This window comes from Thunnus maccoyii, chromosome 23, assembly GCF_910596095.1.
Source record: "Thunnus maccoyii chromosome 23, fThuMac1.1, whole genome shotgun sequence".
Taxonomy (NCBI): Eukaryota; Metazoa; Chordata; class Actinopteri; order Scombriformes; family Scombridae; genus Thunnus; species Thunnus maccoyii.
The window spans coordinates 18,194,074-18,217,857 of NC_056555.1; the positions used below are offsets into that span (position 1 = coordinate 18,194,074).

The 23,784-nt window shown below is 40.3% G+C and overlaps 2 protein-coding genes across 5 annotated transcripts; one reads left to right on the top strand and one right to left on the bottom strand.

Moving 5' to 3' along the window:
• The first annotated feature begins 3 nt into the window (after nt 1–3).
• foxm1 (forkhead box M1) lies at nt 4–6,731 on the top strand. Of its 4 annotated transcripts, none has more exons than XM_042403315.1 (9): nt 4–232; nt 1,212–1,711; nt 1,827–1,975; nt 2,406–2,600; nt 2,722–2,850; nt 3,222–3,281; nt 3,720–3,768; nt 3,923–4,098; nt 4,393–6,731. In XM_042403315.1, exons 2-9 carry the CDS (start codon nt 1,240–1,242, stop codon nt 5,212–5,214), a joined length of 2,052 nt encoding a protein of 683 aa, XP_042259249.1. In that variant the 5' UTR covers nt 4–232; nt 1,212–1,239; the 3' UTR covers nt 5,215–6,731. The 4 variants fall into 4 exon arrangements, with proteins under 4 accessions (XP_042259249.1, XP_042259250.1, XP_042259248.1 ...); XM_042403316.1 differs by lacking the exon at nt 4–232 and adding an exon at nt 631–915; XM_042403314.1 differs by lacking the exon at nt 4–232 and adding an exon at nt 632–1,045.
• A 575-nt stretch (nt 6,732–7,306) lies between these two features.
• Nucleotides 7,307–14,060, bottom strand: si:ch73-352p4.8 (cystine/glutamate transporter). Its single transcript, XM_042403318.1, has 15 exons — nt 13,979–14,060; nt 13,709–13,765; nt 11,171–11,265; nt 10,791–11,078; nt 10,049–10,175; nt 9,848–9,963; nt 9,610–9,735; nt 9,383–9,482; nt 9,243–9,287; nt 9,017–9,140; nt 8,819–8,922; nt 8,641–8,737; nt 8,306–8,455; nt 8,019–8,196; nt 7,307–7,645 (listed from the first exon to the last, which is right to left on the bottom strand). Exons 4-15 carry the CDS (start codon nt 11,005–11,007, stop codon nt 7,581–7,583), a joined length of 1,449 nt encoding a protein of 482 aa, XP_042259252.1. The 5' UTR covers nt 11,008–11,078; nt 11,171–11,265; nt 13,709–13,765; nt 13,979–14,060; the 3' UTR covers nt 7,307–7,580.
• Nucleotides 14,061–23,784: the final 9,724 nt, after the last annotated feature.

The window sequence follows — 23,784 nt, forward strand, 5'->3', positions numbered from 1 at the left end:
CTACCATTGGTGCATTTTTATACCACGTGATCAAAGTGACGGGGGCAGCACCCACAGCGCCAAAATTCAAAAAACGTTTCTGAATCGAGCAGACGGCAAATAACACTAAGCGAAACAATATTTGTTTCTTTCACGGATTCTTTGATTTAACATCGATTATGGACCAAGTTTTTCAACTGCTAGTAGGAGTCCAGTCAAGCGGCATTGCCTGAGACATCACAGTAATATGAAGGTTTGTCTTTAGCAAGCTTTACGGCTCGTTAACATTAGCCTAGTTAGCACTGTAATGTCTTCCCACCAAGCTAACTTAGCTTAGCTTCCAGCCACAGATAACGTCTAATCGTTTGCTGGTAGAGTATTTTAGCTAATCTGTCTTTACATTTGGTCTTACGGCACTAAACAGAGGCGTCTCTTCATTGCAGTGCCTGTTTAAAGCTTTGTAAACTTCACTTTGTAGCTCGGTGCATGTCATCCGCGTAAATGAAAGCAACGCCACACTGAACTGCGTTTAAAAAGTGTGACTAAGGTTTCATCAGTAATTCCCCAAATGCTCGACGGCGCTGAAACAATCAAACTTGTTTTTTTTTTATCAACATTTAGGAATAATTCGGCGTACATCACATAACGCTAAACAATGCCGCGTTATGTGGCTGTACAATGCTTTAATATAGATGTTAACTACATGCACTGCAGCTTGTTGCCAACAACACTGGATGTTTGCCAGGGAGTCAGCGGCAAACGTTAACTCACAAACGTCAACTGCAGACGTCTAACGACTGTTGTTCTAGAAGACGTGAGTCGCCAGGGAGCATAACCAACTGATATCTGAAAGTAGACACGGCTAACAAACTGTCACTCGGACAGTGAGAAGTTGAATTTTATCTCCAGGTCGATAACGTATTGCCCTTCCCACTAGTAAGTTAGCCTGTACGATATCTAATGACTGGTGTTTGATATGAATTGATTTCTTCGAGCCAATCGATTAGTGTACGGAGGAACAGTCTGAACCCAGCCTAACCGATTGACTAGCTAGCTACAGTAGCAGGTAAATCCTAACGATAATCTACTGGTAATTCTGATCAATATAAGTTGGTATGGCACTCAATGGACAATACTAAAAACTGAATGTTTAACTCTAATGTGTAACAACAGTTGACAACAGTCTATGTTGCTTAGAGTCAGTTATTTTTATTTGTGTTTTTCCTGTCTAGAACACCAAGGGACGAATTCAGTGATTTGATGACCATGAGACAGAGCCCAAGGAGACCCCTGATCCTCAAAAGAAGAAAGTTGCCCTTTCAGCAAAATGATTCGTCAACGCCAGCAGCAGCAGTGGCGGAATCGCAAAGTCAGTCTGACGCATCAGGCCCCAAAGAACCTTCAAAATCATCTGCCAGCCAGTGCTTCCCTGATGGCATCCGCATCATGGATCACCCTTCCATGTCTGACACACAGGTGGTTGTCATTCCCAAAACAGCCGACCTTCAAAGCGTTATCGGGGCCCTCACTGCTAAGGGCAAAGAGTGTGGTGCCCAGGGACCTAACAAGTTTATCCTTCTGAGTGGGAGTGGCAACAATGACAATGGGTCTTTTTGTCAGCCTACTACTGAGGAGGATGACGTCTCTACAAGAAGTACAGCTGGACAGCCAGTGAAACCAGACAGTATGCTCAACTCCCCGGACGCTAAACCTTTCACTGCAATTAAACCATGTATGGAAATCTGACTTTTTAATGTTATGAACACTTATAGCTCTTATGAATTAATATATCTTAACTCCTTCCTTTTTTGTTGAAACAATAATGTTTATTTTGTTTTCTTTATCAGTGAATAAGGACCTGGATTGCGGCCCTTTGGATGACAGCCTTACCAATATTCAGTGGCTGGGCAAAATGAGCACATGTACCTTCGAACCAGATCCTGCTAAGCAGACGGCCAACAAGGAGAACCAAAACTCAAACGCACAGACTATTCAGGTCGGCTGCTCCATCTTGTCCACAGACATCTCGTCACCACAGTGTGATTGTTACTTTTCATGTGCAAACAGATGCTTGTGTGGAGGGATCACTGATCTCAGGCATGTCTCAGCATGTCGCCCTAAACACTTTCATTACCTATTATCTGTCTCACTTACAATGACCTCCACTAGTGTCTGGATTGCAGCAAACTCCCTGAAGTTGTGCTGTTAGGCTTGATTATGATTTTATGATATGAAATTAAATTTATAGGTAATTGTAGATGTTTCACATATAAAATTTATAACAAACAGAGTAGTTGTACTGACTAATAAATGTGAGGGAAAATGACATCAACAAGCTGCAAGGTCTTATTTGAAGAAGCTGTGTTGTAAATTACTGAAGTAATAGTAGTATGCCTGTTTGTTTTTTTCCTCTTTTCTTTCTACAGGCACACAAAACACAAATGGACCCAGAAGCTGCACTCAAACAGCCCGTGTCAGAGAGGCCTCCGTACTCCTACATGGCCATGATCCAGTTTGCTATAAACAGCAGGAAGAACAGGAGGATGACGTTGAAAGAGATTTACATGTGGATTGAGGATCACTTCCCTTACTTCAGAGAGGTGGCCAAACCAGGGTGGAAGGTAATGAGGACTGTAATATAATAGTTTAATTTGTGAACATATAAACTACAGCAGATAACAGATTAAACCTTTATGTCTTTGAGTATCACTTACAGAAAGGATTTTTTTTTTTTAATTGCAGAATTCTATCCGGCATAACCTCTCTCTACATGACATGTTCATTCGTGAAACATCACCAGATGGCAAAATTTCTTTCTGGACCATCCGGCCTGAAGCCAATCGATGTCTCACTCTTGATCAGGTGTACAAGGTGGGCACAACTGACCTCGTATCACTTTCACTCTTTTCACATCTTTCAATTTCTGTAAAAAAAGTAAGCACTGAAACTCAATTGACTTGGTGTATTATTGTTGTCATCACTGTTACCCATGGTGTGGAGGGAAACTTTGTGTCACATGATGTGAATGTTTCGTGGGCTTTCTCCACATGACAAAAACATTTTAGGAGAAATCACTAATCATATTACTCTGTAAAACATTTCTGGTATAATCATGTTCCTTAATTGTCATGTCCTCGTACATCATTTCCAGCTTTCTACCATGTTTTGTATGCCTGATGTCATTTGCGGTGCTTTCAGTGTTATTTTGAATTCCAGTTTTCATTCGATATCCTTCTCTACAGCCCGGTTGCGACCCAATGACTGCTCCTGTTCCCGTGCCAATGCTTTTATTTCCCAACCAAGTAAGATGGATTTACCCTTCTTTGAATTCTTTAGGAACAGTCTTCACCTCTACTGAAAAGGGACAGACAGATCAGAGGATGTTGAATTTCACTTGCCTGTTTGTCACCAGACCCTTTGACCCAAAGAGTGCAGCTGCAGCTGGAGGTCTAAGGTCTAGCTTTCTCACACAAGTGAAGGGAAATCTTTTTGTTGCAGGTGATGATAGGAGCAGCAGAGAGGCTGAAGTCACACTGAAAGACTAATCTGCCTTCATACTGTAATCTTTGTTCACTGACAAGAAATGTAAATATTCATAAACGTATCCACCATGCCTCCATATAGTGTAGGGACAGTCTTTGGAGGCGTTACTTTGACAACAGTCATGAGTTAGAGAGCACAGTAACTATCAGGGTTGCATACTTTGACTCTATAAAGTGACGTCTCCCCTTTTTTCACAGCAACAAAAGAGGATGCTTCCTGATGCAAGGAAAACACCAACTGGCTCTGGTGAGTTAACAAAGATAGAAGGAAGCTGATCGACTTAAAGCGGGAACCGAAAATGTCCAAATACATTTTTTTTTTACCTTTTTATTTTCCTAGTGTAAGAGTTAGATGTTAAGATGCTGTGCTTTTTCTTCTGCATCCTCTTTCCTACATTCAGAGAGAAGGATGAAACCTCTTCTCCCACGAACCGATTCCTACTTGGTCCCTATCCAGCTGCCCGTCACCTCCTCCGTCTACCTGCCGTCCTCTTCATCATCCCCGTTCCCCGCTTCTTGCTCACAGCAGAAGCGCAACCCTTCACGAGGAACCAAGAGAGTCCGCATAGCTCCTAAGGTAACAAAAACTGCATTACAGTACTACAGCTGAATCCATACACACATTCTTTGATATGTATTCAACATCTGAAGTCAAGTCCTGAGAGTTAACTTTGTAGGAGAAACACTGGTGAATTCATTTATGCATGACATAACAATTATAGTGGAAGTAATCTGTAATTTGTGATTCAGATCCAGTAGTTTGGTGACAGTGGCGCTTTAGAAACTGTCATGCCAAAATGACATGTTGGCATGTTTGTTTGAAGGGCACACACACATGTATAATCAACTCCATGCTTGTATGTCTTGACAGGTGACTCAGAGTGATGCCCCCGCTGTGGTAATGTATCCCCAGAAGAACAAAGAAACCAAGGTGGAAGTGAAGGAGGAGCCGGTATGTGCTCCGATTAAATGCGAGACTCCGAAATCCCTTCCAAAAAGACAAGCCAGCAGCTCTCGGCGTAAACAGCGCCTGGTTCACTCTCTGCACGAGGAGCCTGTCCTCCTCTGCCCTGATAATACTTTCTTTGACTCTGGCGTAGCCTCAGACATTTCAACTTTCCACGACAAGCGAGATACCGAGCTGGACGAGCACCAGGATGAGCAACACAGCCCCGACCGGGAGTTCTCCTTCAAGACCCCCATCAAAAGTAGCAGCCACCTGACCTCCTCCACTCCCAGCAAGCCCCCCTCTAACATAATACCCGAGCCCTGGAAAGTGACCCCAGTGGGAAAAGGGAGCCAAGACATTCTGGACTTCAGCCCCATTCGCACACCGGGCGGTCCCGCAGTCACTCCACGACATGACTACACCACCTTCAGCTTCAACAGCACTCCCTTTAAAGACTTGCCTCTCTTTAACTCCCCCAGAGAGCTGCTCACATCCGCTCCTTCCAGAGCAACCGGACCGACAGACTCTCCCATCGAATGCCTCCGAAGCAGCTGCTCCAGAGAGCTGCTCCAGGCGGGAGGCGCCACACCCACCAACCGCTCCATCACAGAGGGCCTCGTCCTGGACACCATGAACGACAGCCTGAGCAAGATACTAGTGGACATTAGCTTCTCTGGTCTGGATGATGAGGACTTGGGTATGGCTAACATCAGCTGGTCAGAGTTCATCCCTCAACTAAAGTAGACTGAGGGACATGACACATTTCGCTTCAAAAACAATATAAGTAAGAAATCCCACAGAAGAACAGCAAAGCAGATGCAAATGTAAGGCAGTTTACTAAATTTGGACATAAAATGAGCAACACAAAAATAAGTTGGAGAAGGTTTATGACGACTGCAGCAACTGGATTAAAAGAAACATTTATATCGTTGACATCTAGTGTGAACCAGCTTAACTCAGAGTGAGTTGTAGCTGACTGATAAAACTAGCTAAAGACACCAAATATATGTAGATGCAGCTAATGAGACATATCAGTAAGAATATGAAGCATACTCTCAGATCATCAATACTGAAGATAATCTGTTTGCACATCAGAGGTGGAGCTAAATGGCTCAGAGAAAAATTAAAGGATCTGACTGGTATATTGTTACTCCTATGTGGTGGAGCACCAAAAAATGACATTTACTGTGGTTGTCTGGTTGACTCCGCAGATGGCATCTACACTTCATATTTACATTACAGGATCAATTGATGATATTTTGACTGTGTAACAGCACCAAAGTGAAACAACATAACAAAAGCAACACTAGATGCTCCTCTTTGCTGTAGTTTGAATGTGTTTACATTTGTAGATCACCGCCTCAATATAATTAATGTACCTTTTCCATTCAGTTGCTGTAGTTGTTCATTTGGACCGTGTAAGTGCCAAGTAGGCTCTTTTGTTTAACGACCGTTTGAGTTTGCTTCTTTTTCATCTGCTTTACTGTCTACTGGACAATGTTTCCGGCTACCATTGGGAATAGAGTAAATTATTTTAATGAATGACAGGGACACTTGTAGTTACCGGGTAGAATTACAAAGCTGCTCATTTGTTGTCCCTCAGTCTTTTGTACATGTCAGGTGTTTCTCTCCCCTTCTGACTTTAACTGCCTTAATGTCACTTTTTTTTTTCTCCATCTTTTAAAACTTTCAATGTCGAAAACTTCACACACAGTCCAAGTCTTTTACAATTTCGTTTCTTTTATCATTTATCCTAATTTTCATATCTGTCTGTATTCTTGAAGGAATTGCTAGAGAAGAGAAACGTCTTAAGTGTATATGTATGTTGATTTGCACATTTTAATATATAATTTAGCTTTTGCGTATGTAAATGTAAAAGAATATTGCCTGATCAACCAGTGCGATGCTTTCACGCGTCAGTATCCTGGAATAGACTTTTAGACGGTGAGGCAGGAATGTTAGCAATAAGCAATGACAAAGTAATACAAATAGCACTAACAGCAATAGGATAGGTTTATGTACGTTAATCGTAGAACTGTCTTCACCACTTAACTTTATAAATCCTCACAGTAATTATTCACCAGTATGCCAGTACCAACTTCAGGGCACTTTGTACCTATAAAGAGGGATGTTTTCCATGCAGTGACTCTTCATGTCAACACCATATTTTAGATTGCCATTGCAAACAAATACAAAATATTTTGTATCTATGTAGCACAGATCGTATTTGTTTTCAATAAAGATGCATGGTGCCTATTTTATTTTTTCTGGAAGCACAAATGGGACGTAGGGGAAAAATGTGTTTGGTTCCTAGCAGAACAGTTAGAAGATAGAAAGGGAGATGTACCTGTTTTTTTTGAAGACGCCACAGAATAATGTATGGCTTTAATTCCTTCAGGTTTCTTAGCATGTGTTTTTATCTGTGAGATGTTTTACATTGCAGCGAGTTCATCGATTGGCTCTAAATGGCACGTAGTAGAGGAATGTCGTGGTTTCTTTTGAAACAGTTTTCAAAGCATGTGCCTTATTCTGCTTTCTCAAGTTGGTGTTTCTATGACTGTACAATAAATCCGTTGGTGTCTGTGTCTCATACAGAATGTAGACCTTTTTATTCTATTTCAGCTCACATTTATACAGTGTTAAACAGACGGTGCAATTTTTACAACCTGACATACAGCACAGTAATATTGAAACCTTTGTATCTACAAAAACTACACAACAGGTAGCCTATTTTTATTTATATTTCAATAAAAGCTGAAACAGTCTATAGATTGTCTTTGTGATTCAAAAAATGAATTATCGTTTCTTACAGAGCTCTATAAAAATCTTATTCCAGTGGCAATGTCTGTTAAAAACTGACACCGTAAAATTGCCCATCATGATTATTAGTCTACTAGAGTATTACAATCCTATTTTTAAAATTCTACAGAAGTCAGTGCAGTTCCACTTGTTTCAGGAGTTTTCTAGAAACACATACAAATATCTGAAAACAAAACTTAAAATGGACATTTGAAACATGCTGGTTTTCTCTGTGGACATAAAAAAAAGGATTGTTAATGTGGTATCACTGGGGCCTGCCAGTAGAGAGCAGGACGTCTTTGGGGTGGTCTTCAGTATGTCTTGACTTCCTGTTGAGCCACCTCTAGGAGGATCTGCAACTGCTTGCTGCAGTAGTCTGAGAAAGTAGATAAGAGTCAGAATTATGAGTCAGAGTTGAGAGGTTAAACACAAGTTAAAATTCCAGAGTAGGATTCAGTAAGACATTGACTAAGTGTGGGAATAGGATATCCCTTTTGTGAATAGTATGAACTTTGTCCGTACTATTTCTAGTGTGAGAGGCTTATTTCCTTCTAAGTCTTAGAAACAAACATGTCAATGCTCTACAAGCACCTGACTCATTTAGTTCCTCATGAGAAGCAGCTTTGCTCCAACCTGAGCAGGTTTATCAAGATATTTCATTTAAAGCTCTTGTCTTCACATTTTTTTCATACATTTAATACATTTTCTTCTAAAGCATTCCAAAGTAATGACAAGTTGTTATGACTCACTGAAGATGTGTCTCCATCTTTGGGGCAAGCGAAAGCGGTAGATGGTCAAATAGTAAACTGGGACACCAGTCAAGGTGAGAGCACAGCTCCACCCTGTGTTCCAGGGGTCCGAGTACAGAGACAGACCCACGATGAAGAAGCAAACCACTGTGAAGGTGACTGCAATGGCCAGTGGCACCTTTTGGATTATTAAACAGAGCAAATATAACAGCGGTTGGTTAGTTTAGTATATATATGAAGATGAAAAATGTTTTGCGGTTCAGCAGAATAACCACAGACGTGCTAACCTTGAAAGGTCTTGGGTGGAGGGGGAAGCGATATCGATGGATGAGCATCCCCAAGGTTGCCAAGGCGATGAAGAACCAGCGAGTGAAGGAGGCAAAGTTGACGAGCTCGTAGATTTCTCCGGTGATTAACATCAACACCACCAAGGGGTACTGGAGACACAACGCAGCTATGATGACACATCCCTACTCAGTCTAACTCTGTTGTGACTGTTTTATATAGTGATGTAGTGCAGAATAAAGCAATTTCTACATTTGTATCACTTTTTATCACACATTTGAGTACCACTAGGGATGAGAATCAATAAATGGTTCCCGTTTAGAATAATTTCCTTTACCAGAAACAGCACGGCAGGCAAAGGTGTATGTCTGCGGATGTGAATCATGGAAAAGATGTGTGGCCAGTGGCCCTCTCTGGCACCCACAAACAGCATCCTGCAACACAAACAGTTAGACTTAGGATCAGGCTGTTAGTGATCGATTGATTTCATGCACAGCAATAACATTTTTCTGTACCTGGGTGATCCAAAGAAGCCACCATTAAGTGCTCCAAGGCAGGATAGGGCCACAAGAATGGGAATCACAGAAGCCAAACCCTGGAGTGCACGGTTGGCAAACGTCTGCAGAGACACAGACATACAGTAGGATTAGACCGACTCTCCAACGTACAGTACATATAAACTAATTAATTATGTTGTAAAGTAAAGCACAGACCACAGCGACGGCTTCAGACAGCAGCAGCTCAGCGGGAGTCATCACGGTGTAGTAGGCCACATTAATAAGCACGTAGAAGATTGTCACTGTCACCATGGAGCAGATTATTGCCAGCGGGAGGTTTCTGACAAGACAGGACAAATACAAAGAGGTATAATAGTTTTTTCAAGGCAACATGAATTTTAAAAATAGATTGACTGGAGAGCAGATGTCAGATGTGAAATACCTTTTTGGGTTAATGACCTCTTCTGTGACAAAGTTCAGATAAAACCTAAAGGAAAAAAGAAGAAGTCCGTCCACACGGGCATACAGTTCTTTGTATTTATCAGCAAGTTAGCATGTATTCATGTATGTTGGTGTTCTTACCATCCACCGTAGGCATATAGGCCATTGTAGAAGGCCAGTGGCAACCTGTCCAATGTTAATAAGTCAACCTCAAAACCATTCTGGAAATTTTCTGTCTTTCCTGCATAAAAGAAGATATAAGGACAACAAGTGATTGCTATTTTACCAGACCTTGATTGCTATTTTACCAGACCTCAAAAGTTTGAAATGTATCCATCTTTTCAGAGGTAATAACTACATCCTCCCACCTTTGGCCAGTGCGATGATACCAGGGATGATGATGAGGACCAGGGCAAACATCTTAATGAAAGTCAAGGTGACCTGGGTGCGAGAGGCCGTGGTCACGCTCCAGCAGTTGACCGCTACGACAAACGCTAGAGGGGCACAATAACAAATGATTGTTCTTGATCTATATTTTGCACTGTTGTAGTGTTAAAGTATAATGGTGCTGTAGATAGAAGGAGGAGGTAGACTGGAGCCACTCACTCAGTCCGAGGATGCTGACCAGTTTGATCAGCACTGTGGGAGCAGCACAAGGTGCAAAGAATGGCTCCACCACATAGCGACCAAAAGCCAGGGCCACATAGGAAGACACAGCTGGCCTAGAGATGAAAAACATCTGTTATGTGGTGTGATTTGACTTGAAGGTCTATTTTTAGTCTGTAATCTTTAAGACAACTGACCAACCTGATGAATAAGAACTCAACCCAGAGTCTTAAGAAGGCAGGCAGCGGCCCCAGTGTCTCCAATAGATATGTGTAATGGCCCCCTGACTTTGTAAAACTGGTGCCAAGTTCAGCATAGCACAGGGCCCCTAATTGAACAGAAATAGAATAGAACAAAGTACAATGAAATTGAGTTGCAGTCCTGACGGACACACATAACACACGCATAACAAACAGCAGTTAACAAAAGAGTTCAAACTAAACTAATTTAAGGTGCTAAATATATAAAATATATATATTCGCTTTAAACTATAAAACAATACAATAAAAAAAGAAACATTATTGGCAGCTGAGATATTGCACTTCAGGATATTGCACATTTTCTGAATTGCAGTGGCCCTACATACAAGTAATGCAGTTAGGAATATATACATCTGTGCAGTGTTCTATAAATGTGAATGTAAATATTGTAGTGCTGAGCAGAAGTTTGAAAAACATGAGAGGGAACTCAAGTTTTGAATAAGTGTTGACAGTCCTCAAGTTTATGGACATAATCAATGTTTATGTTGGAATTAAGGACATTTATTCCAACATTTTTAAAAGAATTTTCAATATTGTTTTGAATAAAAAAAGGCCATTACATTTTTCTCTCTGTTATCCCATATACGTTGTATTCCTGACATACATTTATGAATGACCATCTAAAACATACATTTTTTTTAACCAAGACAGCTGAGATGAATTATGGCATCAGCCGACCTTACCAAACAAGGAGAGGACCCCACACAGCGCCCACACCAGCAGAGAGAGCCCCACACTGCCACTATTCATCAGGACTCCCTTGGGTGCGATGAAGATCCCGCTGCCAACCACTGTACCGATGATGAAGCACACAGCGGGAAGCAGGCCGATCTCTCTCCGCAGGTGCACCACCTCCTCGTCTTTCTTCTCCTTCTTGTCATCCTCCTCTTTCCTCTCCATGTTTCTTTTTTTTTTGTGGCTGCAACTTCCACTTGGACACCTCAAACTGACCACACTTTGTTTCCTTAATTCTGTTGATTTGAAGTTTACATTTACGTTACAACTTAAGTTCTTACCTCTTTTTTTTTGTCTCCTTTCAGGGATATTGCCTAATGTTGCTCACCAACAAAACAGCACCAGAATGTTTTCCTCTTCTCCTTCTGTCCCTGTTCCCAAGACAGCAATCGACAGTCCTCTTTGTGCTTCCTGTTAACCCTTCTGGACACACAAACAGTACAACAAGCGTGAACAACAGTTGTTCCAACAACTAGAACTGAAGAAGCCCCTTGGATGAGAGGCGAAGCATCTTCAAGTATCTTCAACCAAGTCCAGTTGCCTTTGATTCAACTTTCCTTGGATAAGCATGACCTGGATGACTGAGAGTCTTCACAGGCACCTTCTGGCCACCGATTTTTTAGCTGTATATGAATGCGCCTGAGGCTGTGGTAGGAAGACAACACTATTGAGCGTGCCAAACGAGGCCCCCTCTCTCTCTTCACTTGCATGTTTTTCTCCCCTCATTGGTTCTTACCCCCACCCGCCCAGCCGGAGCAGGGAACAAAGCCAGCACTCTTCCAAGCTTCGGCAAGTAATTACGACAGTTTAAAGGCTAGACGCTTTCTTGCGTTGTGCTGTTTGTATGTGTGCATGTGCTCTTATTTGTGTGTACAGCTTGACTGGAGGCCTTTCTGGCTCAGGGGAAAAAGGGTCAGGGTGTTGTAGAAGCAGCTGCACAGACCATAGGAGGGCTACTTTTAACAACAGCAAACCAACAGAGAAGATTAACTGCTTAGTATTTTTCATCTCGTCCCCTCTAAAGCTTTCTTTTACAATATTTGCGACCATGTCATAAAAGTGGACTGGTTTTGACAGTTAAATATATACATGTTGAATTATTCAAGTAGATATCAGTAACTCTCAGCTTTCATGACCGTGTGGCTGCAGCTGAATGTAAAACGCTTGCGATATTTCTGCCAAGATCAAACAGGCCTCAGAGCCGCTCAGCGTGATAGGCAACAGAAAACAAAACCAAGGACACTCAATTAGCTTGTTTTTCCTTATTTTCACTCGACTGACCGTCGCATGCATGTCAGTTTCACTTCATCAGTGATCGCGCTGCTTGTTAAAATTCCTACACACACAGTAAGAGGTTCCTTTTGGTCAAAAATTCATGCAAGTGTGAACAATTTCATCTGCAGTCAGAGCTCCTCTCAGACATCATCTGAACGCAATCAAAACCAAAAAGTAGATATTTAAAGATATTGCAACACAATGGAGTTTTATTTCTGGTATTTTCAGCATGACAGGATCATATGATGTCTTTGTTTTGTTGGCGGGTCAAGAAGCTGAGCGAAGTGGAAGTGGGGGAAGGGGGAGAGGGGGTGTTTGTGGGGATTTCCTGCTGTTAAATCCAATAAACATGCTTTTAATTTGACAAGCTTACATCATTAATTTCTAGTTGACATTGCGGGTGTATGTCATGTGCTATTGTGTGTAGCTTTGTATTTTTGTATTATGTGTCCTGTGTGTGTTTTTTTTTGCTTTGTTCTGTTTGTTATTGTGCTCTTATATGTTTTAATTGTGACCCGCCTAAGGGACTGCAGATGAAAAAATAGCTACAAGCTAACCCTAATACATAAATAATAATAATAAAAACATTCTACAAGTTAAACCTTCATCTTACACCTTTGAGTATTGACACTTCATATACAAGAAGTACACACAGTTGAGATTGTCTAATTAAATATGTGATGGAGAAAGCAAATATGCAGAGGCTGGACACAGTAACACATGTCATTAAGTCCTGCTCATGGGGGGGGGGGACCTTGTTATGATTCATTTTTTGTTCAGCCTGTATTTGAGAGAGGGGTTTTTTTAGACTCTATAGTCTTTTTAACAGTTCTATTTGATACAATCGATGCACACAACAGAGAGATTAATTTTTCTGTTGGCACTGTAGGAATCAATATGTTTTGGTCCTGTGAACTTTAAACATATTCACTGAAATCTGTTGTTGATATTTTATCCCTGCGCATCCATCATGATATGTCTTCAAATCCTTGACTGTGCCTATTATGTACTACCGGATAAGACAGTTGGAATGATCAAATAGATTAAAATAGAAGTAGCTATTTTTGGCATTACCGTTCACTGGAGATCTACTATTTTTTGCCAACTCGTTCACAACTTGATTGAGCTCTCAAATTTAGTTTTGACAAGGCTTTTCATGTTTTGAAAGAGAACCCTCCCAAATGTGGCATTTGTATATGAATTTTGACTACTGTAAACATTTTGACACATTTTCAACACATTCAGACTTAAAAAAGAAATGAATAAGAAATTATATGGAGCTTGATATATAGACTTCATTAATGTCAATATAGACACTTGTTTAAGTCCTTTAACAAGCAGCATATTATTCAAACTATCATAACTTTATTTTAAATATGAGTGGGGATCCCAAACATTCCAAAAACACCAAATATTGCATGTCAGGGTGAAATCTAGTTAAATGTTAAATGTGTTTAGTTAAATGATGCACAAGACATCTGGTATAATAGCATATTTTTGTACTTAATACCAATAAAATCTGAATTTAAGAATATTTCAAAATTACAAAACAAACGAAGACATGGCTCTTGGGTTTAAATATTTCACTTACTGTGAACATCATATTGCTTCATTTGAAGAGCTGGAACAAGCAGATGATATTAATAACCTGAAAGGGGAAATAAAAAAGGGAAACGATTTGTTAAGAAGTTGAAGATGAGAAAGTAAAGTGTATTATTTATTATTAGTGTATTATTTTATGTGTTATATTTCCACAATAAACAAAAAAGTAGATGATAGATTTAATCATAGTAGAGTTCAATCAACAATAGAGCATTTAAAAGCTTATTTTTTTCAAGGCCATAGTATCAGATTACATAACATTGTGCAGATATTCCTGTTTTTCTGTGACGTTTCTCTTCCTTTGGCCAGCAGATGGGAGTCTTTTACTTGCTAAATGTTTCCCTACTCAAAGTAGATGCACCTTGTTTTCTTTCCGGAAGATGGCAATCTGATCTCATCTCACACTGGATATCAATTAACATTGAAATTCACAGCTGCTTATTTGTATATTTTTTTCCAGGATTATAACTACCAAGGTATTTCCAGCAGCATGAAGCAAGTGTTAAGCCTGTGTTCAGTCTGAATAAAATCCAAATTATATCTCATTTTATGACTGGTTGCTAACTTTTGATTCTTAATTTCATCTAAACTCTGGCTATCAAAGTTCAAGGTAGAGGCTGTAAATTTCTCCCAGGTTTGTCCGAGGGAAATCCCAGTTGGAAATCCCAGGGTATGGGATCTGAATTTAACCCCTCTCTCGGTGCGTAACACAGCTGTGGACTCACAAACCAGCCCCAGGAGATGTGAGCCCAACTCCTCTGCTGTTTTCCACCTGACCTCCCGAGATCTCTGCTCAGTCAAGTGGCAGCCAAACCAGCCTCAGTCGCTCACTCCCAGCCGTTTGTCCCATAAGCTCATCTCTCCTCCCCAACCAACTCCCACATGGAGTACAATACCCATGAGCCATTCGCAGGGAGGTCTTTCCATTCTGTAAATCGACGGTTGCCAAAGTGTGGTTTGAGGACGTAAAAGTACATCAGGGCTTCTTAGAAAAATGAGGACCAGTTAAATTTTAAATTAACATGATTTCCCTCGGTAGATAATTAGAAAATGTATAGGAACAATCACCACGCGTTTGATATATACAATTAAATGTTAATCTGACATGACGAACCCTTGCTGGCCATCTATAATAAAAGAAAAGACACTGAGGGGTTAAAGTCATTCATCTCTCTCCTTATAGATTGTCCCTCTCGAGGTAAACAAGGAGAAAAAGTCATCCTCCATATTGCTCTCATGGAGACATCGCCCTTGGCGAAACCAGCTGAGGTCTTTGCATGCATAGAGCAAGTCTTGGTGCCTTCTATCCCCCAATTACAGGCACATATGATGTGTGTGTGCCCCTGTCCTGGGAATTAATTAACCCTCACACACATACACACCACATACAGTATGTGCATACACAAACAGGATTCATGGGAATTCAGTGATACAAGCAGAAACAAAGGCTCACACACACACATGTGCACATCAGGTGTTTTGCTGCCTTAGCAGAGCAGAATAAACAAGCTTTGTTGCTTTTGTAGTGGAAGATAATGTGTTCCATCAAGTGCAGTGAGTTATATATTACATGGATAGACATTACTGCAGTTAACAGCAAATGTCAGAGAAAGTCAGATTTACTGTAATGTGACTCACATGATTCCTCCACTTGAATGTCTGGATTTTAAACGCGTTCTTATTTCTAATAGTTGTGTCTGGGTCAGTCGTTAGTCACTGGTTTTCACCAGCGGCATCTCAACAAGAGTTTAGATTTTACTCGTTTTTTTTGTTGTTGTTTTTTTTTTTAGTTGCCCGATTTTTTCTTCTGTTGATCTGAAAGATGAGGTTCAAAGTTCATTCTCGGCCTCGGAGACAGCAGCTGGAAAAACAATGAGCAAACTGAATCTGCTGATGAAGATAATGTAATATGATCAACAGCTACTGTATGGACCTTGTGTCTCATCTACTTTTAGACCGTAATTACATTTGACAATTTGTTGGCGGCATGTGCATGTTCTGTGTGGCAAACTAGAGTTCATATTTATTTTATGTGCATTTTAAGATGTATTTGTATTTTTCTTCTTATTGTTATTATTTCATTTGTATTTTAAATGTCATTTATGAGCATCATTGTTTCTCTTAAGACATGTGATGCCTTCTATACTTCTACACATTTTCCTTTCTAATCTGCTTTTTATACCCTATTTCTATGATTTGTTTTAATTGTTCACGTCTGATCATACTTCACTATCATATATGTGAAAGATGCTGTGACAGTCACTGACATACCGAGGAAGGCATTAACCAAAACATATGTGCTTATTATTCCTCTCCTCCATCGAAGCCTCGGGGCAAAAATGAGTTCCTGTGCCTTTATTAATCCCTAGATCTTCTCTTTCTGATTTTTTTTTAAAGTACTGCTACACAGCCTCAGGTTTGTTATATGGTAATTTGTGGTGTTGTGTCAACACACAGGAATATGCACCATGTAAGAACAATATAAGCTAATGGAGGTCTTAAAACTAGATTTTGTCACAAGCCCCCTACTCAAGACAGGACATCAGGATAAAGATATAAAGCTGGACCAACCTTTAGGTTCATATCCTGTTACTTGATATGTGGCTTTAGTTATGAATATTTCCAAATTGCCAGACAAAGTTACAACTAATCAAACATGGGGCTTTTTATAATCCTGACTTGAATAAATAAACAATTAAAGAGAATTCTGAAAGATTTAAAAGCTCTTAATTACAAGTGCAAACCACTTTGTTCCTCAATATCATAAAAACTGGCTTTTGCGTTTTATACTGTAAACTGATGATAAAAAAAAAATCTTCCAAAACCTCACTGGGAGATCTAAATTGGCAGCCAGGAAACACAAACATGGATGCTGCTTTTCACACACCTGACAGCCCATCTGTTATTGCTATGACGCAGGCACACCTCACATATACACACACCCTTCACCTTACAGTGTAAAATATGAAATGTATAGGCTGTGTGGAGCAGGATCATTAGATGACATACATTACACATGATGGATGGGGTGGGTGATACTACATGGATAAAAACCAATTGACAGCTAACAGCAGAGTACCAGAGCGTGCTGTTTGATTAAGTAGCTTTCGGTTCATTCTCAAATTATAATTCTGCCCAAGAGAGAAAAAACAGAAGTGATAGAAAATGCAGAGAGGAAGCCAGTTCAGTGTTTGTGGCCCGCTTCACTGCAAATTTGACGCCATGGGTTCTTTAGCCTGTAGACAAACAAGAAAGTCTGGGTTTCAAAGCCTTTCTTTGGGATTTTGAGGTCTTCCCCGCATCTGACGTGTAAATAAACACCACCAGCTCTCTGTAGCGTGGTGATACGGACGCCTACTGTCCAGAAGCCAAGATGCAAAAAAAACAGTGTTTAAAAAAAAAACAGAAAAAAGGAACAATACATCATCCTCGTCTGGCTCAGTGGCTCCCAAAAGGAAATCTCTCTCCTGCTCTAATCTCTAATCTCTTTTTCTTTCTTTGTTGACTCTTCCTTTTCTTTCCTCATACAATCACACACACACACACACACATCCGGCGAACCCTAGACAGACATTCATATCTGTCTACAGGATGTGCGGTAAATTATCTCAAGATCTGGCGCTGTAACAATACAGCGTGTGTGTTTAATCTAATCTACTTGTGTGTTTTCAAATTTCTAACTAACACCAAGAAATACATCTGTAAATAGAAAATAAGTACAATTTTTTTTCTGCCCAATAGTGCAAAATGTCAATGATGAATGTTATTTCTTCAATTTCTTCTTTAAAACTGCTTTGTGTGTTCTTTTTGGTGGCATTAGATAAAGACACAATTAGAACCAACAAATCTGATTGAGTCTTAAACTGAAAACACCCCAGTATAAGTATTCTTAACCCAGATCTTTCTGTCATGTTGCTACAATGATAAACCTTTCATCCAATTATGTTAAACCACTTTGAGCTGCTCTTTTTTTCCCGGCTATACATGACTCAGATGAATGTGCATCATCAGACGGATTGCCCCACATGTAAACCACAACAATCTCCATTAAAAATTGGGATCCGAGTGAAGGGTTGATCAGAAATAATGAAATCTATTAAAAATTCATCACCTTCACTATGCAATGTCTGGCATTGACTGCAATCATTTGTTGTGCAGTCATGAGCGACACCATGAATTATGGATGTAATCGTCTTGTCTAAATGTTTGCACTATTTTGAAGCTCATCAGCCTAGATCAGTGTCATCAGTCATTACAAAAAAACCTCAGCATGGCACTGACACATGTTCTGACACATGATCTTAACATAGTCCTGCTTGTTTTAATGCATCTGTTATTCAATAGCAGTCCCACAATAGTCATTTTTTAGACATCAATAGTCTCACAGGTTATGTGTTGCCCTGCAGATTATTCATGTTGTCGTATTACGTCTATTCATCCTGACAGCTATAATTTGCCTGGAAGTCTGTCTGCCATTTATATGAATTTTATATTTATATCAGAAAATCTTTAAGAATTCAGAGACACATGATGATAAAGAGTCAGAGACAAAAATGTTGTCTATAATCATATTTTTGTGTTATTAAGGTTTGCTGCCTTTTATTCCCCTCCCTTAACTGTTTGACAAAAAAGGGCTGTAATAACTTTATGAACATTTGGTAACACTTGTACACACACACACACACACATTTAGAAGCTGTATATAAACAATCAGGAAATGGTTTCTAACATTTTATAATGTAGTTGTCTGTGGCGGCTGGTGACTCAAAAAATTGGGGAGGACAGGGGGAAACAAAGAACAAAAAAGTGCTCATTTTAGCCGTGGAGTGGTTCAGGATGTGTCATTTTACCAACAAAGTGAAATTCAGATTTATAGTATTGTTCTATTGTGACAGATTTATGTTCTCATCAAAAACAGACAACATATCAGATGATTTACACATGTTTCCTGTGTATTTTCTTAGTATACAGAAATATATGAAGTACCACAAAGCTTATAATCTGATACTGGTTAGAGATCAGTGCTAAAGACAAGAAAGACTGAACACTAAAAACATTCACAGATCTAAAAGTGTAGATTCAAAAAAGTATTAATGCATGTATCAAATATATGACTTACACACTCTTATACAAAATATAGTTTACAAAGCTGACATGTTAACACTTGTTATTCTAGTTATTTTAAGCTTATTACTCAATATACGACTCGGCTTAAAAAAAAACTGAAGAAATTGTCACAAGCAAGCAGCCAGACCTCCTGCACACTCATTTGCTAATCATACAACATCAACAGGTGATTGAACAACCACTCAATTAAAAACTGGATCAATTGCAAATGAATGAGTGAGTCCAGACAGCTCACTATAACTTCACCAAGCAAACTACCTGCAGCACATTATATGATCTCTGCTGCATTCTTGTTAAGGAGATAAATTCACACAACAGCCACAGAGACATTTAACCATCAGAGATGACTGAAGACAGAAAAGGCCAAATAGAAGTCTGTCTGATTAAGCTAAATGGGAGTTTCTCTCAGCAATAGTGTTATACTGTATGTCTATGTTAAAGTAACATCAGCACCAGTGTTTATCTGATTTGTGGTTTTTACCAAACTGCCATTTGTCATGGGGGATTTTTCACATCTGTGGCGTGACTGGTGAGAATGTTTTGGCTGATTTGATGTCTTTTGAGACTTTGTTTTGAACGCACTGCAATCAGATTGGTTAGACCACACTTGGTGGTGATTAGGCTAAAGTTGTGATCAGATCTCAGCAGGAGTGACCACATTCCTGCCAGCCAAAGCAAGCCCACGCATCTACAAGTAGCAGCAGTAGCTAGAAATCTTCCCTTGCAACGAGTGACTTCGAAATGAATGACGTCCATTCGTGGCAACAGTATCCTTGACCTGGGTTGCACCATTTATGTTGACAAGTCGCCAGCTCAACTTGGTCAATTTTTGGTACTCTCAGAAGAACGTTTTTTGCATGTTTCTACTCCTATTTTTGCTAAATACTCAATTGTTATCAAAATTTAAGAGATTAGTGTAGAATAAGACATATGTTAGAATATTATTTGAATCAAAAATACTGTTTCTTTTGAAATCAAAATATGAGTTTTAGTATGCGAGCAAACAGACCACATGCTGCATCAATACAGTAGCTGCATCGTATGGTTCATTGCAATGCAGCTTTTTCTGCGTTGACAACACAGCAAAATGGCTGGTCACACTCATTTCAAATGCCATTTATAGGCCATAGGATTGAAGTGGAGACAAAATGAAAATAGCTATTGAGAGCTAAGAGATTACAGATTTGAATAGAACAAGTTTGTATTCTTAAGATTTTTTAATATATATATTTATTTATCAACAAATCATGAAGTGGGCTTATTTGGAACACCCATACGCTTGAAGGGTACGTTAGGTACCCATAAAGCCCATGCCAGACTTTTGACATATTTTGACAAATTAAACAATAAAAACATTAGAAATTGGTAGAAATTAATTATTGACGCTTCAACTGAGAGATTAGACTTTCATTTTAATGAAAATATTCTCACTTAAATTGGAGCATTATATATTAAAAATGTCTGAAAAGCGGATTCGGTGGGCTTAATAGGGACGTTTACCCTAAACAGCCACCTTAATAGACTATTTAAAAACCCCACGTTTCAAAGAAACACCATCCAACAATAATAATTTAAAAATAAATTCTTTCTGTAAACAAAAAAAATATATTTCTTATTGTTCTTTTTTTTCAACATTTTTCACAAACAATAGCTGTTTCCCTCTAATGAAAAGAGCCCAAACCAGAGCTACACTTACTGAACTTTTTCCCATGAACGTCCCTCACTCAGCCGCTCACTTCTGTGTTGACCAGGTCTGTGAAGAAACTGAGTTTCAATTATAACTCAGTTACCATCAAAAGTGTCTAACTGACATTGTCCGTTTTCAACAGTCTACATGCAGATTTATCATCAAGGTATGCAGTCTGACTGGTTTGACAAACACCCTAATCCACCCAAACAATCATGTGATGTTTTAATGTTTTGAACTTAAATACAAGATGCAATGATGCAATGCAATGCAATGATCCTCGGGACTCCAGTGATGTACTGAATTTCATGCAGTGCTCCATACTTATCATGCACCAACATATTATGGACAAACCAACAAACAGGTCAGAAAAACAGACTAATGTTTTTGTGTACTTGACTTTTACACATTTCAAGCACAGATGGTCTTAATCAGGTACAGCTGAAGTGAAGAAGTAGACTATTTAATAGGCAATTTGTCACATCATTATCCTCTAATCAGCCTAAATGAGTCATCTGATTTCAGACTTTTTCTTTTAACATTTCTGATTCACTAGCAAGGACCACACCATCACAAGATGCATTTGGATGATTTATTAAGGAAAACAATTGATATGCATAGTTCTTCCAGTTGCTGACTGCATTGTGGGGAAGATTATGGGGAATCTGCCAGCAACAACTGACCCCCCCAGGACCCTATGAAGGAGAGGAAAATCAGGAAGAAACAGGAAGAGAGAAATAGGGTTAGGGGGCGCAGAATACGAGAGCGGAAGACGAGGAGAAGGTTAGGTGGTATTTATAGGAATGCCGGAAGTGGCGTGGTTGAGGTGTGGTCCTGCTCCTGAAACTTCACTGAATAAGCTTCAATTCACTAGCAAGGACCACACCATCAACAACACCATCAACAAGATGTGTTTGGATGATTTATTAAAGGAAAACAATCGATGTGCATAGTTCTTCTGGTTGCTGACTGCGTTGTGGGGAAGCTTATGGAGGCAACAGCGGACCCCCAAAAACCTCTAGTTACTTAAGATTAGATTGAGCAGATCTGAGATCTTTGCGATCTCATTAGGTGTAGCGATGATACAATTGGGCGGAGCGATGACCCATGAATTGTATGAAGGCTGAGGTGGCGGTCTGATCTTGAAGGAGTGTCCGGCAAAATGAATGGGAGAAATGCCAGACAGGTAGATTACGTGGCCGAAATGCTTGTAGAGCCAGAAACGAGTAGCCACTTGTCCAGACTCAAAGATGAAGGGAGGATCTGTCAATGATAAACTCTGGGATTCTGGAATTGCAAGTATTTTGCGTTGGTCTCAGAAGAATTAGCAGAGACTGAACTTTTCAGTAAAATTAGGTATGGCTGAGCGGATTGATCTGTTTTAGTTCATTTTAAGTAGTCAGGTCAATTTTATTTGGTGCCAAATCACAACTAAGTTATCTCATGGCAGGTTTTATATAGAGCAGGTCAAGACCATACTCTTAATTTATGGAGACCCAACATTCCCCCATGAGCAAGCACTTGGCGACGGTGGAGATGAAAAGCCCCTCTTTAACGGGAAGAAACCTCAAACAGACCGGGGCTCTAGGTGGACGGCCATCTGCCTTGACTGGTTGGGTTGAGAGAGAGGGAGACGGTGTCATCTCAGAAATAAGATAAGTCTGAAAAGCAGGCATGGCAGCTTGGGTCAGAGTGAAGAGCTGAGGCGGTGAATTCAGAGCATATGAGCAAACCGAAGAATGCAAGTGAGAACGTGACTTCTAAATTACGAGCAACGTGAAGAATGCAATATCTGGAGCCGATAGTGTGGATGCTGACTGACAGCAAGTTGGCAGTAAGAGGAAAGTGGCGAGGATTTTTAGCTCACTCTTGTTGTAAAAGTTCTCTGAGGAGTGAAATTAAATGAGAATGATTGGAGACCAGGCCCGGCTGTCGGTTAGGAGTTTAGAGAAGAGGTTAGAAGAGGTAAACATGGATGGTATGTTTTGATGGCAATCACAGAAGGAGCATAGGTAATGAAACTGTCATGGTGACCAGATTGAATGACGGGTAGGTTATGCTGTATTTGTCATGAAGCAATGATGCTGGGTAGATCTTGTGAACAACTGGAGATGTTTTAAAGAATTTCCTGCAACTGCGTGATTTCGGTTGGCCATTTGGAGGAGAACCAGCATCTACCATAGAAATCCCCAAAACCATCAGAAAGAACAGCATCTATACAGAGCTGATGTTGTCTAGGGCGTTTCTGCTGTGGTTGCTGGGAGTGGACGGAAGGGTGGCGCAGGCATCTGCACCTGCAATCTGGCACACATAACAATAGAATTTACTGAAGTTACGTTAGATTAGTTGTATTAGTAAAAGGCAAGCCGGTGCTGGTAACTTTAGATGGAACTTGAGGCTTCTAGGAAAGCATTGGCGATGTTTGCTGCACAGGGAGAAATACGACCAGGTCCCCACCAGGGGGTGCTGATGATGCAGGCTGTGGCCGTGGAGGCAGCAGTGGGTCTGTGACGTCACGCTTGCCGACCCTGGCGGTGATTGGCTCTGGCAATGAATCCGGAAGCGCAGGAGGTTTGATGATTGTTGTTGATGTTGTTGTTGAGTAGAGATGAAACAGTCTGACTTTATTGTCGCTGTGGTTGAAAGGAAATGCCTAACCTTGCAGGAAGAGTTGGAGGCGGGCGACGGTTCAGTCTCTGATGTCGGCCTCCATTTGTGGATGTAAAGGCAGCCGAATCAAGAGGAGGGCACCCCATGGGTTCACCGTGATGGATAGTAACCCGGACTGTAGAGGGCAGCTGATGAGGAGAAGATGAAGTCGCCTGCACCACGGCTATAACTGTCGCGTCCAAAGTTTTTGGCTCTCACTGACGGAGGAGAGATATACCAGGAAGCAGAAAGTCACATTAGGGGAGCATGAGTGGAGGTGTCCACAGGGTCGGTGTTTAGCCCAACTGGTTTTCAAGCTAACTGGTTTCCGTACCTAACAGCAGCAGCTGTGGTCTGCCTCTGTCAGCAGATTCGTCACACATTCACGAATATATTACTGGATTTTCAAGTTGCATCTCATATCTACTGCGGAGAATATGATTGTATAAGTGAGCACTACATCACAGCCACCTACGAACAAAGAAAGTTAAGAAAATATAATATTTGCAAGATCACATCAAGCTGGATCTGATCCTACTAGAGCAAAAAATTATGTATAATGAACCACCTGTCTACCACTGTGAGCCACTTGAGCATTCACA

Bases quoted from the DNA above. Each gene is read 5' to 3' on its own strand.
- foxm1 (XM_042403315.1), top strand. From the start codon at position 1,240: ATGACCATGAGACAGAGCCCAAGGAGACCCCTGATCCTCAAAAGAAGA. The intron at 1,976-2,405 runs GTCGGCTGCTCC...TTCTTTCTACAG, and splicing joins CAAACGCACAGACTATTCAG to GCACACAAAACACAAATGGA. The intron at 4,099-4,392 runs GTAACAAAAACT...ATGTCTTGACAG, and splicing joins GAGTCCGCATAGCTCCTAAG to GTGACTCAGAGTGATGCCCC.
- si:ch73-352p4.8 (XM_042403318.1), bottom strand. From the start codon at position 11,007: ATGGAGAGGAAAGAGGAGGATGACAAGAAGGAGAAGAAAGACGAGGAG. The intron at 10,176-10,790 runs GTAAGGTCGGCT...CTGTTCAATTAG, and splicing joins TGGGGTCCTCTCCTTGTTTG to GGGCCCTGTGCTATGCTGAA. The intron at 8,197-8,305 runs GTTAGCACGTCT...ATAATCCAAAAG, and splicing joins TCCACCCAAGACCTTTCAAG to GTGCCACTGGCCATTGCAGT.